The sequence below is a fragment of the Petaurus breviceps genome, unplaced genomic scaffold (genome assembly GCF_028583685.1).
Source record: "Petaurus breviceps papuanus isolate PSGF00001 unplaced genomic scaffold, PetGlider_PUasm1.0 180, whole genome shotgun sequence".
Classification (NCBI taxonomy): Eukaryota; Metazoa; Chordata; class Mammalia; order Diprotodontia; family Petauridae; genus Petaurus; species Petaurus breviceps.
Genome location: NW_027185782.1, coordinates 2,643,761 through 2,661,582, shown reverse-complemented (window position 1 = coordinate 2,661,582; position 17,822 = coordinate 2,643,761). Strand labels below are relative to the sequence as shown.

Here is a 17,822-nt window from a genome sequence, read left to right as displayed (position 1 = left end):
ATAGATAGATAGATAGATAGATAGATAGATAGATAGATAGATAGATATGAGGAAGATGGACATTTAAGGTGTGGGGGAGGGATAAGGAACAATAACTAAGTAGTCTAGTTTAGCCACTGGAGTAGAAAATGTAGAGTGTATGAAGGAAAGCAATATGAAATTCCCATGGAAAAGTAAGTTGGAACCAGATTGTGGAGGTTCTTAACATTCTTTATTTTATCCTAGTGGCAATGGGAGCCAATGAAGGTTTTTGAGCAAAGGAGTGACATGCTAGAAATGTGAGAGAAGAAAGGAGGCAACAGGAAAGGCCAGAGCCAAGGGCACTCTACTTGGGATGATATCTTGGGACCTTGGTACAAAGGGAATAGAACTTTCTGGAAAATCTGGACTCAAATCCTGGCTCCACCACTTCCTGCTTGTGGAAACTTGGCAAGGTATTTGACCTCCCTAGGCCTCATAGGAGGTTGAACTGGAAAGTTTCCAAGATCCCTTTCAGTCAGTTAGTGAATAAGCATTTACCAAGTGCCTTACTATGTGCCAGGCACTGTACTGAGCATTGAGGATACAAAGTCTCTCCTTTCAAGAAGCACACAGTCTACTAGGGAGACAACATGCAAACAAATCTGTACAATCTACAGACCAGATAAACTGCAGGTAATCTCAGAGGGAAGGCATTAGAATTAAGAGGAGTTGGGAAAAGCTTGCTGTAGAGACTTGAAGGAAGTCAGAAAAGGCGGTGGGGGGGAGGAAGGAAAGCATTCCAGGGAGGGGGGGGGGGGGGGGAGAGGAGTACAGTCTGAAAAAATGCCCAAAGTAGAGAAATAGAGGGTCCTGTTCAAGGAAGAGCTAGAAGTCACTGTATTGAAGAGTGTGTGTCAGAGAGTGTGTGAGGTATAAGAAGACTGGGAAGATGGAGGGAGAAGGTTATAAAGGGTTTTGAATGACAACCTAGAGGTAATAGGGAGCAAATCTATAATCCCATGATTAAAGTTGGTATTGATCTATTAATTACCATTCTTTGGAGATCCAACTTATTCAATTCAACACACCTTTATTAAGTATCTACCATGTGAATTTGGAGCATTTAGGAAGTAATGAGATTGGGCTACCTGGTTAGTTGCCCCCTTCCAGGAATTCTTTGGGTAGGGTTCTATGACTCTTGTTAAGTATGTTAGAAAGGATATGCTTGTAGACTAGAATGGAGTCTAAGGTTCTTTCCAACTTTGAGATAATGAGTTCTATTCTGAATATATTGAATTTGAGATGTCCACTGAGAATTCTTGGAGGAGTGTCCCAGCAAGCAATTGACAATGAAATTCAGGAAAGTATTTAGGGCTATTTCTGTTGATTTGTGAGTGATCTGCACAGAGGTGATAATTGACTCCATGGGAATATGGGAGATTCAATTCAACACACATTTATTAAGCACTAACTATATGCAAGGCACTGTGCTGGGCACCGTGGATTTGAAGATACAGGCAAAACAGTACCTACCTTCAAAGAGCTTATATTTTCCTAAGGGTATATGGTTCTAAGGCCTCTATGATTCCTTGTAGTTAAAAATCAATTGATCCTATGAACATGTATACAAATAAATATAGCACAAAGAAAATTTAGTTTTAATTCTTTTTTTTTTTTTTGGCTTTTTGGATGGGGGAGGGCAGGGCAATTGGGGTTAAGTGACTTGCCCAAGGTCACACGGCTAGTAAGTGTTAAGTGTCTGAGGCTGGATTTGAACTCAGGTCCTCCTGACTCCCGGACTGGTACTCTATTCACTGTACCACCTAGCTGCCCCACAAAGAAAATTTAGGAGGGATTGAGCATTAGCAATTGTAGGGGATAAGGGAAGACTTCCCATAGGAAGTGGTACCTGAGCTGAATTGAATCTTGAAGAAAAATAAGGTTCTAAGAATCAGCAGTAAGGAAGCAGTTTATTCTAAGGCTGAAGAACAATGAAAAATGAGAAAACACGTTGACTTCAGGGAGCATCTAATAGGTTGGTTTGCCTAAAACTTAGAGTACATGAAGGAACTAAGCAGCTGGAGAAATAATAGCTGGGAATGCTGGACATGGAGTCAGGAAGACCTGAGTTTGAATCCTTCCTGAGACCCCCTGTCACAAATATATATAGTCAAACAAAACAAAATCCCACATTGGCCATTTCCTTAAAATAAAATCTCAATAATCTGTACTCTGAATTCATTTCCTCTCTATCAGGAGGTGGATGGCATGTTTCATCTTGAGTTTCTGGAATTGTCATTGGTCATTGTGTCCATCAGAGCTCAAAAGTTGATTGTCTTTACAATATTGCCATTATTATCTAAATCCTTCTCCTGGTTCTGCTCACTTCACTCTGCATCAGTTCATACAAGTCTGTCCATGTTGCTCTGAAACTATCCCCTTCTCATTTCTTATAGCATAATAGTATTCCATCACATGCATATACCACAATTTGTTCAGCTTCTCCCCGATCAATGGGTACTTCCTCAGTTCCTGATTCTGTGAACACTACAAAAAGAGCTGCTACAAATATTTTTGTACACATGGATTCCCTTCCTCTTTGTTTGATCTCTTTGGGGTATAGACCTAGTAGCAGTATCCCTAGGTCAAAAGGTATATACAGTTTAACAACTTTAGGGGCAAAGTTCCAAATTACTTTCCTGAATGGCAGGAGCAGCTCACAACTCCACCAACAGTGTATTAGTGTACCTCTTTCCCCAGAGCTCTTACAGCATTTGTCATTTTTCATTTTTGTTGGTTTTGCCATACTTAGGAGGGTGAGGTGGAATATTAGAGTTGCTTTTAATTTAATGCTAACTCTTATTATTAATGGAAAGAGTCTGAAATAAGGTAGGTTAGGGCCAGACTGGAATGATCCTTAAACTCCAGGCTAAGCAGTTTGAATCTATCCTAAAGTCAATGAGGGAGGGAGGGGTCCATACTTTTTTGAGAAAAAGGGGTGACATGATCAGACTTGTGCTTTAGCAAAGTCTTTTTTTTTTTTTTTTGGAAGCATCATGGGAGAACTTTTAGAAAGGAGAGAAACTGGAAGCAAGAAAAGTAACTAAGGGAGAGATTATTTAAGCCTGAACTGAGGTGGTGTTTGAGGAAGTGGAAAGAAGGGGATGAAAGATACAAGAGGTGTTTCAGAGATTGGATCAACAAGACAAGGTAACCGATGGAATGTGGGTGATGATGGAGGGAAGTCAGAAGTAACTCCAAGGTTGCAGGGCTAGGTGAATAGAGATACCCTGAACAGGTAAATAGAAAAAGGTAAATTTTTAGGACAGATAGAATGGGGGAGAAGAAAGCAATGAGTCCTGTTTTGGATATGTTGAGGTTGAGATGTCTACAGGATATAATAACAATAGCTATCATTTAGGCAGCCCTTTAAGGTTTTCAAAGCACATTACAATTTTTTTTCACATTTGATCCTTACAACAACCTTGTGAGGGTAGATGCTATTATTATACCCATTTTATAGATGAACAAACTGTAGCTGAGAGGTTAAGTGAGTTGCCCAAGGTCACACAGCTAATAAGTGACTACCATGTCCTATTTGCACTTGGGTCTTCCTGACTCCAAGTCCAGGGCACTATCCATTGTACCAGGCAGAAGAGATATCTACTAACAGGTAGCTGGCAATAGAGAACTAATGCTAGGGATGGAAATAAGAGTAGATTTGGGCATCATCTGCATAGAGTTCGTAATTAAACCATTAGGAGTTAATGAGATTTCCAAAGAGAAAGTGGAAGGAAGAGAACTGCCCCACCCCTCACAGAGCCTTGGGGGACATCAACAATTTGTTCATAGAAGGAGATGACAATTCAACCAAAGAAACTGAGGTAGGTAGGAGGCCTGAAGGAGAAAAATGTCCCCAACCTAAGGAAGGAAACAGTGTCCAGAATGAGAGGGTAATGGGCAAAATCAAGCTGCTGAGACCAAAAAAAAGGCCATTGGATTTTCTCCACCTTTTCTGATATGACCTTTCTGGTCTGCCTAGAGCAGGGGTGGGGAACTTGCAGCCCTGAGGCCACAGGTGACCCTCTAGGTCTTTAAGTGTGACTCATAGAGGGTCACCTGTGGCCTTGGGGCTGCAGGTTCCCCACCCCTGGTAGAGGCAGCTAGTTGGTCAAGTCCAGGAGATCTGAATTCAAGTAGGGTCTCAGACACTTACTAGCTGTGTGATCCTAAACAAGTCACTTAACCTCTATCTGACTCACTTTTCTCAACTATAATATTGGGATAATAATAGAACCTCCCTCTCAAGGTTGTTGTGGGGACTAACTAAAACTCAAGTATGATTTGTGAAGTACCTGGCACATAGTAGGTGCTTAATAAATGCTTACTTCCTTTCTCTTTCCCAAGGCCAATCCCTATACTTGTGCTCTTGATTATGTCCCTCCACCAGATTTTCCTGCCCTCATCATACCCTTTTTCTAACTTCTTTTAGTCTTTCTCTTACCCTATCTCCTACAAATATGCCCAGTCTTTGCAAACTATTGCAAGACTCTGCTATCCCCACTATAACCCTTCTCTTTCAACAACCCAAAGCCTAGAAAACAACATCTATACTCCTTGCCTCCATTTCCTCTCCTCCTATTCACTTCTCTACCCCACCCCCCAAAGCCCTTTACAATCTGGTTTCTGACCCTTTCATTGAACTGAAACCGCTTTCTTCAAGTCACAGACAACTTTCTAATTGTTATTCTCTGTCCTCATCCTTCTTGTCCTCTCTACAGCATTTGACATTTGACACCTCTCTCCTCCTATATACCCCCTCTTCCTTGGATTTTCATGACCCTGATCTCCCTTGATTCTCCTCTCACCCTTCTGAACATTCCTTCTTCGTCTCTTTTTCCACATCATCATCCATATCCTACTCCCTAACTGTGCGTATCCACAAGGCTCTGTCCTGGGCCTTCCTTTTGCTCTGTATCCATCTCAGGTGACTTCATGATCTTACAAATGGCTCCCATGGGTTGATGGTTTAATGATCCTATCTTACATTCTCCTGGGGGGATACAACATGTAAACATTGTATGTGGCATAAATATATAGATATGGATATGGATGCAGATATGGATATGGGTGTGGGTATGGATATGGATATAGATATAGATGTAGATATAGTTATAAATATAGATGTAGATATAGGTATAGATATAGACATAGGTATAGATAGAGACATAGATATAGGTATAGATATAGGTACAGATATAGATATAGGTACAGCTATAGACATAGGTATAGATATAGGTATAGATATAGGTATAGATATAGATATAGGTATAGATATAGATATTCTCTTGGGGAAGGAGAGACCATTGCTATTAGCTAGAGAGATCAGAAAAGGCCTCTTATGGGAAATGACACACTAACTGAGCACTGAAGGCATGTAGAAATTCTAAAAGGTTGAGGTAAGGGGGGAGTACACTCCGGGGATGGAAGGTAGCCTATGTAAAGGCAAGAAGCCAGGGAAATAGAATAGCAAGTCGACCATGGAATGTAGACTACATTCTAGAAGGAAAGAGAGTTATATAAGTCTAGAAAGGTAGGTTGGAGCCACACTGTGAAGGGCCACTCTAAGGGTTTTGTGTTTTATCTGCAAGATAAAAGAGAACCACTGAAAGTTCTTGAACAGGGGACATGGTCTGACTTGTGCTTTAGAAAGATTATTTTGGCATCTGTGTTTGAAGAGAGGAAACAGATACTGGGAGACCAATTAGGAGGCTATTGTGTGGTAGCAATGTGAGTGGAGAGAATGGGATATTGTGGAAGTAGAATCAATAAGACTTGACAAGTAACAGGGTACAAGAGGTGAGGGGCAGGGAAGCGTTGAAGATGGAGAACTTGGGCAACTAGAAGGATGATGGTACCTTTCAGAGAAATAAAGAAGTCTGAAAGCAAGATAGATATATTAGGGAAAAATAACAAGTTCCATTTTAGACATGTTGAGTTTAAGATGTCTATGAGAAATCTAGCTGCATATATCTAACAGGCAGATGGTGAAGCAGGATTGAGCTCAGAAAAGAGGCATTTACAATCAGTTAGTCACTCAGTCTATCAACAAACATTTATAAAGTGCTTGCTATGTGCCAGGATGGGCAGCTAGGTGGTGCAGTGGATAGAGTGCCAGGCCTGGAGTCAGGAAGACATCTTCCTGAGTTCAAATCCGGCTTTAAACACTTACTAGCTGTCTGACTCTGGATAAGTCACTTTACCCTGTTTGTCTCAGTTTCCTCATCTATAAAATGAGCTGGAGAAGGAAATAGCCAACCACTCCAACATCTTTACCAAGAAAACTCCAAATGGGGTCATGAAGGGTTGGACTCGACTAAACAACTGAAAAACATGTACCAGATACTATGCTAAGCAATGAGAATACAAAGATAGGCCCAAAACAATCTCTGGTCTCCAGAAACATCCATTCTAATAGAGAAGGCAACATGTAAATGGTTAAGTAAACACAACATACAGATAAATAAGATGGAAGGTTGTCAGAGAGGGGAAGGTACCGGTCTTCATTTAAAAGGTAACATTTGAGCTGAGTCTTGAAGAAAGCTGAGGAAACCAAGAAGGGGAGGTGAGGGGGCATAGCATTCCAGACATAAATGGGGACAGCCAGTGCAAAAGCTCAGAGTTGGTAAATGGAATGTTCTGTCTGAGGAACTGCAAGTAGGCCAGTGTGGTTGAATTGTAGAATGTGTAAATGAGAGAAACATAAGAAGACTAGACAGGTAGGAAGGAGAGAGGTTATAAAGAGCTTTAAATACCAAATAAAGGTGTCTACATTTGATCCTGGAGGTTATAGGGAAACTTTGGAGCTCATGGAGCAGAAGTGGGTGACATAATCATAGCTGCACCTTTGTAGTTGAGTGGAAGAAAGATTGGTGTGGGGAGAGATCTGAGGGAGGAAAACCAGATAGATGGCTGTTATAATAATCCACATGAAAGGTGATGAGGGCCTAAATTAGGGTTCTAGCAGGCTGTGTAAGTGGAGAGAAGGGGACATGTACCAGATATGCTGTGAAGGTAGAAACAGCAAGGTCACGTCCTTAGAAACTGTCATTGAACCCATGGGAGCTGATGAGATCACCAAGAGAAAGCATGTAGAAAGAGAAAACGAGGGCCCAGGACAGAACTTTGAGAGGCAAAGGAGGCAAAAGGAAGAAAGGTTTAGACGCAAGCATTATTCCCATTTTACAATTTGAGGAAACTGAGGTTTGGTGACTTGCTCAGGGCCACACAACTGGTAAATGTCTGTATCTAGACTTAGACTCGGGTCTATCGTCCAGCTGCCTCCTTTTTTTTTTTTTTTGAGACTATCGGGGTTAAGTGACTTGCCTAGGAACACACAGCATGTGTTAGGTCCTCCTGACTCCAGGGCTGATTCCTCCAACTGCCTCTTAAAAGGAACAGCCAAGTAGGAGAAGAGCCAAGAGAGCAGTGTTATAAAAACCTGGAGGAGAGGGGAGGGGGGAGGTCACCAAGCAAGGCAAATGCTTCTATAAGATCTAGAACAGGAGTGGGGAACCCGCAACCTCAAGGTCTTCAAGTATAGCTCTTGGACCGAATCCAAACTGCACAGAACAAATACCCTTATAGAAGAATTCATTCTATAAAACTTGGACTCAGTTGAAAGGCTGCAGCTGAGGACCTAGAGGGCCATATGTGCATTTGAGGCTGTAGCTTCCCTACCCCTGGTCTAGCAGGATAAGCAATGGGGAAAAATCATCCACTTTAGCAACTGAGAGATCATCTGTAAATTTGGAGAGTTTGGAGGTCAGATTGAACAGAGGAGAGTTTGGTGGAGATAACAAGATTTGATGGATTTTTCCAAGGAGTTGGGCTTTGAAAACTCAGGTCTGTCAAATCAGTCAGTCAGCTAACAGCCCATTAGCATTTATTAAGCACCTACTATATGCCAGGTATCTTGCTAAGTGCCAGGGCTTGATGTTTGTCCTTCATTCTTAAAGAGGACCATGACTAAGGGAGGTGATGCCATGACATGCAAGTGAATTGGATTTAAGTGAGGCAGGGCTGTGTAAGGTCACCAACCTCCCTTTCTCCTCCAGAGCCATCTGGGTACAGTGGCAAGATAGAGATCAGGAAGACTGAAGATGGCCCTGGATGCAGTGGGAGACCTTGGTCTTTTTAAACTAAGGTCTTTAGTTTGACTGAGGCAACACCCATTCAGTGATTAAAACTAGGTAAGAAAATGGCAGAGAATGGCCTCTTTTACCTAGTCAAAGAAAAAAAATCAGTCTGGGAGGGGAAGACCCTCAGGGTTTCTGGCCAAAACAGAAACTATTGCTATTTACATTCACCCTGAGCAAATCAGGGGCCAAATAATGACCAAGTGGGGCTTGGTCTGGGACCTATCGGCCAATCAATGAGAGCCAGAGTGATGTGGGTTTAAGGCATAGTCCTAAAGAAAAAAAATCTAGCCCACAAACCCCAAGATATCTTGAGAAGTTTCTGTGATCCAAATGTACCTTTCTTTGAGCTAGGGATACAAGAAAAGCAAAAGACAGTCAGTAAAGCATGTTGTAATTGTAAGGAACAGAAATTAGATGGGTGACTTCTTCTCGGGGAGAAGCTTCGCTGCCCATTCTCATCAGCATCATCTCTGCAACTTTAAGAGTTCCCCAGGCCATTAAGAGGTTTGGTGACAGGCCCAATGAAATATAGCCAACATATGTCAACGGTAGGTGTTTAACCTAGGTCATCTTGATTTCAAAGCCAACGTTCTAAGCCACTACTCCACATTCCCTTTCTCTTTGATTCAATTCAACAGGTATCAAACACCTTTTCTATAGAATACAGGGGTGAGCCCTAGACAAGATACAAAATGAAGGCAAAATTGCTGATATTCATATAACTTTACATCCATTATCTCATTTGATCCCCCCAAAGAGCCTTGTCAGATCCTTATTCCTCATATCGTGCTTACTTTAGAGATGAGATGTGAGATTCAGAAAAAGTTAAGAAACTCGCCCTGTCATCCAGGTTTTAAGTATAGAGGCAAGATTTGGGGGTTTTTTTAAACGTTTTTTGTCAAATAACAAAAATCTATATTCTCTCCCTACTACTGTAGAGAAAGAGACAGAGACAGAAAGAAAGAGAGGGGGGAGAGAGGATGAGACACACAGAGAGAAACAGAGACAGAAGAGAGGAGACAACAGTTGTAACAAATATGTGTACTTAAGCAAAATAAATTTCCATATCAGCCATGTCCCAAAAATGTATGTCTCCATCTGCACCTGGAGTCTGTCATCTCTCCTTCAAGTTGTGGGTAATGTGTTTTATTATCAATTCAATAGAACTGTGGTTTGTCATTGAGTCTATCAGTGTTCTTAAATCTTTCAAAGTTGTTTATTTTTACGATATTGTTATTGAATAATTTTTTCTCTTGATTCTGCTCATTTCGTTCTGCGAGCCTTCACAGGTTTCTCTGAAACCATCCCCTTAATCATCATATGCATATACCATAATTTGTTCAGCCATTTGTCAGTTGATGGTTATCCCTTTAGTTTCTAGTTCTTTGACACCTGTGATAGTAATGGCAATTAAAGATTCCCCTGTATTGGCTTGGTTTTCAAATTGATTGTGTTAAAACCCAGAGCTTGTTAATCCCACCTGTGGGATGGACTTTTTGATGTGAAAAGAAAGTCCTGAACTGGGAGGAGCTGGTGACGTAGATTTGGAGAGATAAGAGAGAGGCAGAAGATCTTTTTGGAAGCAGCCCCTCGTGGAGAGAGAGAGAGAGACTAAGAGAATTGCTGGTGGCGGCTTTGAATTGCCCTGGACTTTTGAGACCTGCCCCCTGAGCTGCCAAGGACTGAGGAGACATGGTTGTTTTGCTGGTACTTTGTCTGTCTGTTTTGATGTTATTTTGCCAGATTTGTCCACTGGTGAAAGACTGTCCTGTTGAAGAAGTCCTGGAACCTGGCTGTTCGCTAAGAAGCCCTGAGACTGTCCTGCAGACAGAGAGTGAATACTGTCCACTGGTGAGGGACAGTACTGTTGTTGCAGGGGTCTGGAGACTGTCCTGCAGACAGAATGAATACTGTCCACTGGTGAAAGACAGTGCTGTTGTTGCAGGGGTCTGGGAGCCTTTCTGTTGGTTCAGAAGCCCTGAAGAAGGATTTTCTTGTTGTATGTTTACAGAAATCCTGGGAGAGGGCTTTGCTAATGTGTTCAGGGGTTCTAGGACTGTTCTACAGACAGAGGATAAATTCATGAAGGGACTGGCAATGTATCTTATGGCCTTGCTAAGCCTTGTCTCCCCAGGAACTAAGATTGCTGAGAACTTGCCTCGCGTCAAGATGAAGAAAAGACCTCCATTTGGGTATTAAGTGCTGTGTTTAAACTTGATGTAACTCTGGGGTAGATTCAATTGTGATCCAGGGGTGGGGAACTTTTGACCTTTTTGTGTTCTATGGTTGAGCAAATGAATGTATTTTACTTATGTTTGGAAACTACTCTCCATTTGAGAAGAGGGGTTTTGTGGTGGACTTAATTAAGGTATAGCCTAGGGGTGGAGAAGTATTTAGAACAGAGACTTTGTAATTGATTGAATGATTGGAAGGTCCTGGGGTGGGGTAGTACTTGGAGATTATTTAATCACACTTAGTAAATGCTGTATTTTGAATGATGTCATGTTTTAATCTTCTCTGTTCTTGGTTGGTCACTGAATAAAATAGAGAGCACCTATGCTGGTATTTTGAACCTGGGAAGTTGCCTTCTTTTGGCATTACACTACAACACCACAAAAAGAGTTTCTATACTTTTGTATGTATGGGTCCTTTCCCTCTTTCTTTGATCTTTTTGGGGCATAGGCCTACTATTGGTATCACCATATCAAAGTCTATTCACAGTTGAGAAACTTTTATGGTAGAATTCCACATTGTTTTCCAGAAGGACCAGACCAATTCATGGCTTTACCAACAGTGCATTAGGGGACCAGTTTTACCCCAGCACTTCCAACATTTGTCACTTTCCCCTTTTGTCAACTTTGCCAATCTGACAGGTCTGCAATGGAAACTCTGAGTTATTTTAATTTTCATTTCTCCAATTATTAGTAATTTGGAACATTTTAAAATATGGCCTTTTGATAGTTTGGATTTCTTTCTTGAAAAATTACTCATTTATATCCTCTTACCGTTTGTCAATACAGGAAATGTTTTTATTTTTTTAAGTGCAGGCATGATTTAAATCGAGTTCCCCTCTACATTCTTTGCAGTACAAAATGCTACCTCTTCCTCCTGGCTCTTGCCCTAATGGAGCACTTTTCTCCATTTTGCATCTGCTGCCTTGCCTGGTTTCAACTCCGAGGAAATAGATGCCCCACCCAAGATAAGCTCTTCAATTTTAAACTCACTACCAAGCTGCTAACTCAGGTCTTGATTGACACCACCTTTCTCAGCTTCCTCTCCCCTCTGGAGGGTGGACTATCAAACTCCTCCAAATGCCTTACTTTATAAAGTGAAGAAACTGAACTCTCAACTCAATCCACTTTGCTTCTACTGATCAGTCTGGTTTCCATCCCAGGCAACAAATGCCTCCACCACCCCAACCCAACTTGTCCTGAGCCCCACCCCACCCAGTCCCTGCTTTCCTTATTCTTTTTGCGTGTTGTCTCCTAATTTAAATTGTAAGCTCCTAGAGAGCAGAAACTTTCTTTTTATTAACTGTATTCCCAACACTCAAAAAACAGGCTGGCACTTAGTAGGTCCTTAATAAATGTTTATTGAATTAAATTAGATGGGGTTTACAGATATTGGGGACAGTTAGGTGACATAGTGGATAGAGTGCTGGGTCTAGAGTCAGGGAGACCTGAGATCAAATCCAGCCTCATATACTTACTAGCCATGTGACCCTGGACAAGTCATTTAACTTCTATTTGTCTCAATTTCCTCATCTGTACAATGAGAATTATAATAGCACCTATCTCCTAGGGTGGTTGTGATGCTCAAATGATTCTTTTTTTTTTCTTTTTGGAGGGGGGAAAGTAGGGCAATTGGGGTTAAGTGACTTGCCCAAGGTCACACGGCTAGTTTTTGTGTTAAGTGTCTGAGGCCAAATTTGGACTCGGGTCCTCCTGACTCCAGGACCAGTGCTCCATTCACTGTGCCACCTAGCTGCCTCTTGATCAAATGAAATAATAATTGTAAAGTACTTGATACAGTGCCTGGACTATACTATATAAATTTTAGCCATCATTGTGATGATGATGAATTACATATACATGTGGCATAACCTCTCCAATTCTGTCTCATAATTTGGTTCTCCTAGGTTCAGGATATTGTGTGGAACTATACAGTATATCCAGACTATAACTCATGATTCCCCACCAATATGTTGACCTTTACTCTGGTCAGGCAGAAAGCCAGGCTCACAGCAAAAGTATTTACTGAAATAGCAGACTTTTAGATAGATCAGCAGGTTTGCTTGCTAGCAGCCCTCCTCCATGGTGCCCTATAAAATAGTTGTACCACACACAATACTTCAGCAAGTTTATCAACAGCTTCATCTAGGTGTTGCCTCCTTCATTGTAGACAGAAACCCACTTATGCTTTTTCATCCTTTGGGATTCATGTCCGTGTCTTTCCATAGACTCTCTACAAAGATCTACCCAAAAATCTAGAGGCCTTCCCCTAGACTTTTCACATTTTGTGGGTCCAAATGCTTTTTTTTTTTTTTTTGCTTTTTGGAGGGCAGGTATTTCTATTATATATATCTTGACCATTGATAGAAGAAAAATAAACAACAAAATAAGGAATCAAACCTACATAAAACTTCTAGTTTTAACAAAGTAGACCTAAACAAATTAATACACAATTATTCATTCTGTGCCCTCTTCCAAGTCCACTGGCAGTTCTATTACCTTGGACTTTATTGTATTTTTAGAAATTAGTTGTAGTCAATGGGTATATAGTCAGGGTGACAACTAGCCATTTTGGTATCCAGGGCAAGTGGCATAAAAACTACAACAAAAATAAAACATATTAGAATGTATTATATAATACATTGCATAACAGAATTGGAATGAAGAAAGAACTGAACAGAAGAATAAATAAAAATAAAAATAACATATGTATATGGCACTTTAAATTTTACAATGAACTTTACATGATCACTTTTCAATTTCACAACAATCTTGTGAACATTATAGGTATTATTAACTTTATACTACAGATGAGGAAAAAAGCTAAGAAAGGTTAAGTAACATTCATAGCATGTAGCTAGTTGGTGCAGTAGATAGAGCACTGGGCCTAGAATCAGCAAGACCTGAATTGAAATATGACTTCAGACACTTATTAGCAGTGTGAATCTGGGTAAGTCACTTAACTCTAGTGCCTCAGTTTCTCTACATGTAAAATAGGGGTAATAAGAACACCTACCTCCCTCAAAAGTATGACAAATAGAATATTTGTAAAGCAGTACTATATAAATTTTAGCTATTATCACTTTTTTTTTTTAAAGCAATTGGGGTTAAGTAACTTGCTCAAGGTTACACTGCCAGGTATTTCTGGGTGGGTGCTAAGTGTCTGAGCCAGGGTTTCATCCCCAGGTCATCCCAACACTGGGGCTAGTGCTCTTACTCGCTGTGCTACAGGGCCACCCCAACTATTATCACTTTCATTGTAAAAGTCAGGATTTGAACATAGGTTGTCTGAATTCCACAAAAGCACGTTAACATGTTAAAATAAATTCATTTGGAAGGTGGAGGGAAGAAAGCAGCCTCAAGGCTGCTGCAGGTAAAGCTATTGCTTATGGGAGGAGCAGCAAAGCCTAAACCTTCACCTGGAATATGGCTGTAGTGATGGGGCAAAAGAAGCTGGTAAGTATTAACCTGAAAAGCTTCCTATTTTGCCTAATTATTCCTGCCAACTGGTTGCTAGGCTTGTTTCTAGCCACAGACATAGTACAAGTAAATGAGAATGAATAAGTGAATGAATGAATGAAGCAAAACAAGTCCTTGCTTTCAAGGAGCTCATATTCTAATAGGGGAAGATAATCCACATAGGTTTCAGCTATATCAAATGGTAAAATATGGCTGGGTGACCTGGAATGAATCATTTTCCTTCCATGCCTTGGTTTCTCCAGCTATAAAACAAGGGAGCTGGATTTGATTCTATATGTCCCTTCTGGCTGCTATATGATACTTTTTCTGGCACTGTACTCAAATTTGCACTAGGTGTTGTGGCACTTACATATTGTAACACATGGTCCCTAACCTCAAGAAACTTATTTAGGTGGGGAGATAAAATTCAAAAACAAAACAAAACACAAGCTGCTAGGTGGCAGAAGATAAGAGCAATAGACCTAGATACAGGAAGAGCTGAATTCAAATTCTGCTTCCAGATACTAGTTGCATGACCCTGGTTAAGTCATTTAACCTATTTGCCTGTTTCCTCATCTGTAAAATGGGAGTAATAAAAGCACCTACTTTCCAGGGTTATATTGAGGAGCAAATAAGGCAATATTTATAAAGCAGATTACTATCTAAATGCTAGCTATTATTATAGGGTATATACACACATGTCAAATGCTAGCTAAGGGGATTGGATGAATTCTGATACTATGTGACCTTGGGCTTATAAATCTCCTTTCTTGCCTTATTACTCTCCCTCTCACAACACTTCAAGAGTTTGGGTTTTTTGTTTTGGTTTTTTTTGCTTTTTGAAGGGGGGGAAGGCAGGGCAATTGGAGTTAATGACTTGCCCAAGGTCAAACTAGTGAGTGTTAAGTGTCTGAGGCCATATTTGAAATTAGGTCCTCCTGACTCCAAGGCAGTTGTTCTATTCACTGGGCCACTTAGCCACCCCACTTGAAGAGTTTTCACTGAATGGGTGTTAACTCATTCAAAGTGAGAACCTTTAAAGGCCTTAGCCCAAAAGGGCCAGGGTCTCCCACTGCATCCTGGGTCATCTCCAGTCATCCTGATGAATATCAGGCCACCGGACCCAGATGGCTCTGGAGGAGAAAGTGAGGCTGGTGACCTTGCACAACCCTCCCTCACTCAAATCCAAGTCAACTACAAATCATCACTCCTTGATGTCACCATCCTCTTGGAGAAGGAAGGACAAACACAATACATTATCCACGAAGCTTCCTGGGAGTAGGGTCTCTTTTCTATTTGTATCTCACATGCTAGGTACCTAATACCAGCTGACTGATTTTAGGACTTAGCTTTGCATTTATTTGTACTAGCTTTCCCTCATCCCTGGAAATCTCTCCCTCCTCCATCTACTTTCCCTGGCTTCCTTCAGCTAAAGTTTCACCTTCTGTAAGAAGCCTTTCCTGGATGCCCCTTCTCTCTGAAATCACTCTCAATTTATAGTCTATACTTGTCAGTAGAGAGGCGATTGCAAGTTGTCTCCCCAGAAAGATAGTAAGCTCCTTGGGGCAAGGACTTTAAAAAATCAGTTGATGCTATTTTGCCTTTGTTTGTATCCCCGGCGCTTAGCACAGTTCCCGGCACACAGTAGTCGCTTAATAAATGCTTGCTGCGTAGCGTTAGCTTCCCCACCTGTAAGGTGAGGTCAGAACCTGTAAAAGGTTCTCATCCAGAGCCAACCACTTATATATACTTTTAAAAACGCCTCTGCTTTCTGACGGCACTTTGGGGCTAGATTGTGGAAGGACTGCCGCCCCTTGGCTAACAAGGAGAGCAGACAGACTCGTCGAGACCGGATGCACTCGGCTTTCCTCAAGCTCTCGGCGGGCGGGAGGGGGCCCGGTAAAGCGAGACCAGAGAGGAGAGTGATCGGAGGAGAGCAGGCTCAGCCGCCCCTTACCCGGCGTCCCAGCGGGGCCGGCGGAACAAAAGGCTCTCCCTCCCCACGGCCCCGCCCCTTCGCCGCCGGGTTTCCTCCTCCTCTTCCAGCTCCTCCTCCAGTTTCCTAGGACTAAGTTAAAGGGTGAGTCTCCAAGGAAGCGCTCCCTCCTCTCGGCTACGCGCTCTCTCCCGTCGGCCGTCTCCCCGGCCTTCCCCCGCCCCTTCCTCTGCTCCCTCCCTCTCTCCCTCCTCCCCCATTCCCTCGTGGGTTTACGCCGAGCCAAACAACCTCCGGGCACCCAGTGGCATCTCCCACTAAGTGACAACAAAGGCCACGAACGGCCCAGACGCCTCGGGTCGCAGTCTCCCGGGCTTCCTCTCTGCGTTCCCCAGCTTCTTGCCAGGCAGTATGAGTTGGGAGCTCGGGGCGGCAGCGGCGGGCGGCCGCCCGGCGTTACGGATACCGCCCCGCCCCGCCTCAGGAGCTGCTATCCTCCCCAAGCAACGCTCCCCCGCCCACCTCGAACACGGCCGGTCAGGGCTCGGCTGCAGTGCAGTGCTGCACGCACCGAGCCGAGCCCTGGAACCTTCTCGGCCTCGTTGGCCCAGGACGGCCCGAGATACATTGTTCCCTTGCCGTACCCCGTACACCCGCCCCCTCCCTCATTGGGCTCCGGCTAGGTACTCCACCTCGCAGGCTCTGGTTCTCCTTTAAGAAATCCAGCCGGGACCGGAGGAGGGCGGGTGGGCGGGGCCCGGAGAGGACTCCGGCTGAGGTGATTGGCTGGAGGAAGGGGCGGAGTTCCATACGCCAGCGCGGCCCAAGGAAGAAAGAGCTAAGGCTGGCGTAGGGGGGCCGGGGCGGCGGGTGTTGATTGGTTACCGCGACCGCGAGCGGCGGGCAGTCACGTGACGTGACGGCTGGGGCTCCCGGCGCGGGGGACGCTGGTGGCCAAGATGGCGGCGGAGCTGGTGGAGGCCAAAGTAAGTGAGCGAGAGGCTTGGGGGGGCGGGGGCGGGACGCGGGGCTGCCCGGAGGCAGGCTCGAAAGGGAGGCTGGTCGGGAGGGCGCTGGGGCGGGCGGGACTCGGATTTAGACTCTTCCTGAGCCTCCTCCGCCCCCCGACTTTGGGCGCCGGGGCGGTGGCCTGCCTAGGCCGTCCTGGAGCCCGGGACGCCGCGACCGCTGACGCCCCCTCCCCCGCCGCGGCCGGCAAGCCGCTTCCCTGGACTGGCTTCTTATCCTTCTGAGGGCTGGGGCCATCCCCTCCCCCCGAAGTCGCTGGACCCTACCCCCGCCCTGACCCCAGTTCGCCCCTCCCCCGCCCCGAACAGGAACCCCTCCCCCTCCGGGGCTGGCAGCTCCCGCCCCTCCCCCACTCGCCCCCCCAACTGCTGCCCCCCCCCACCCGGCTCAACCTCCGACCCGACACCTGCTCCCTGCTTCCCTAGTCACCCTAACACCCCTAACTGCCCTCTTGGGACAGGTGTTTTCCCATGTCCAGGATTTTACATCCCCTACTGTTTTCTGACCCCCCCTTTTTCCTGGAAGATTGCCTTCCACTTGGGGGTCATACAACTCTTATTCCCCACCCCCCACTCTCCTGGGACTGGTTGCATCCCATTTCTTAGTCTTCTCTCCTCAATTCTGGTCCTTTCTTGAAACAGGTTGCATCCCATTTGGGGGGCTTGTTCTTCTCTCCTAGACAGGTTCCCCCATTTCCTGGGCTGACTTCTTCCTCATAGTCCTTTTCTTGGACAGGATATTTACCATTTCTTGGACTATTTCTTGGAACCAGTTGCTTCGAAGGTGGGGGGGAAGGTTACCTTACCTTTCTTCTGTCCCTAGGGTATCATCACTCCTGGTGTACCCCGGTAACTGTCTTCAACTCTCTTGGAGAGAGTTGATGGGGAAGACTGAGATTGTTTGATAAATTTTAATGTTCAGTGTGAAGTTTGGGAGCTTATGCTTCTGACTTCTTCCACTCCCCCCACTCCATTTCTCCTTCCCATCACATCCAGATAATGTGTA

At 43.8% G+C, this 17,822-nt stretch overlaps 1 protein-coding gene across 2 annotated transcripts in view; it reads left to right on the top strand.

Moving 5' to 3' along the window:
* The window catches only part of PIAS4 (protein inhibitor of activated STAT 4), a 162,164-nt gene that overhangs the window by 93,211 nt on the left and 51,131 nt on the right, over positions 1–17,822 (top strand). Inside the window, exon 2 of one of the 2 annotated variants that reach the window (XM_069086832.1) lies at positions 16,738–16,774. In XM_069086832.1, coding sequence (XP_068942933.1) covers positions 16,748–16,774 — 27 coding nt within the window. In that variant the 5' untranslated portion in view covers positions 16,738–16,747. Of the gene's footprint in view, positions 1–16,615; positions 16,775–17,822 lie in introns of those variants that run through there. The other variant, XM_069086831.1, reaches the window with a different exon arrangement.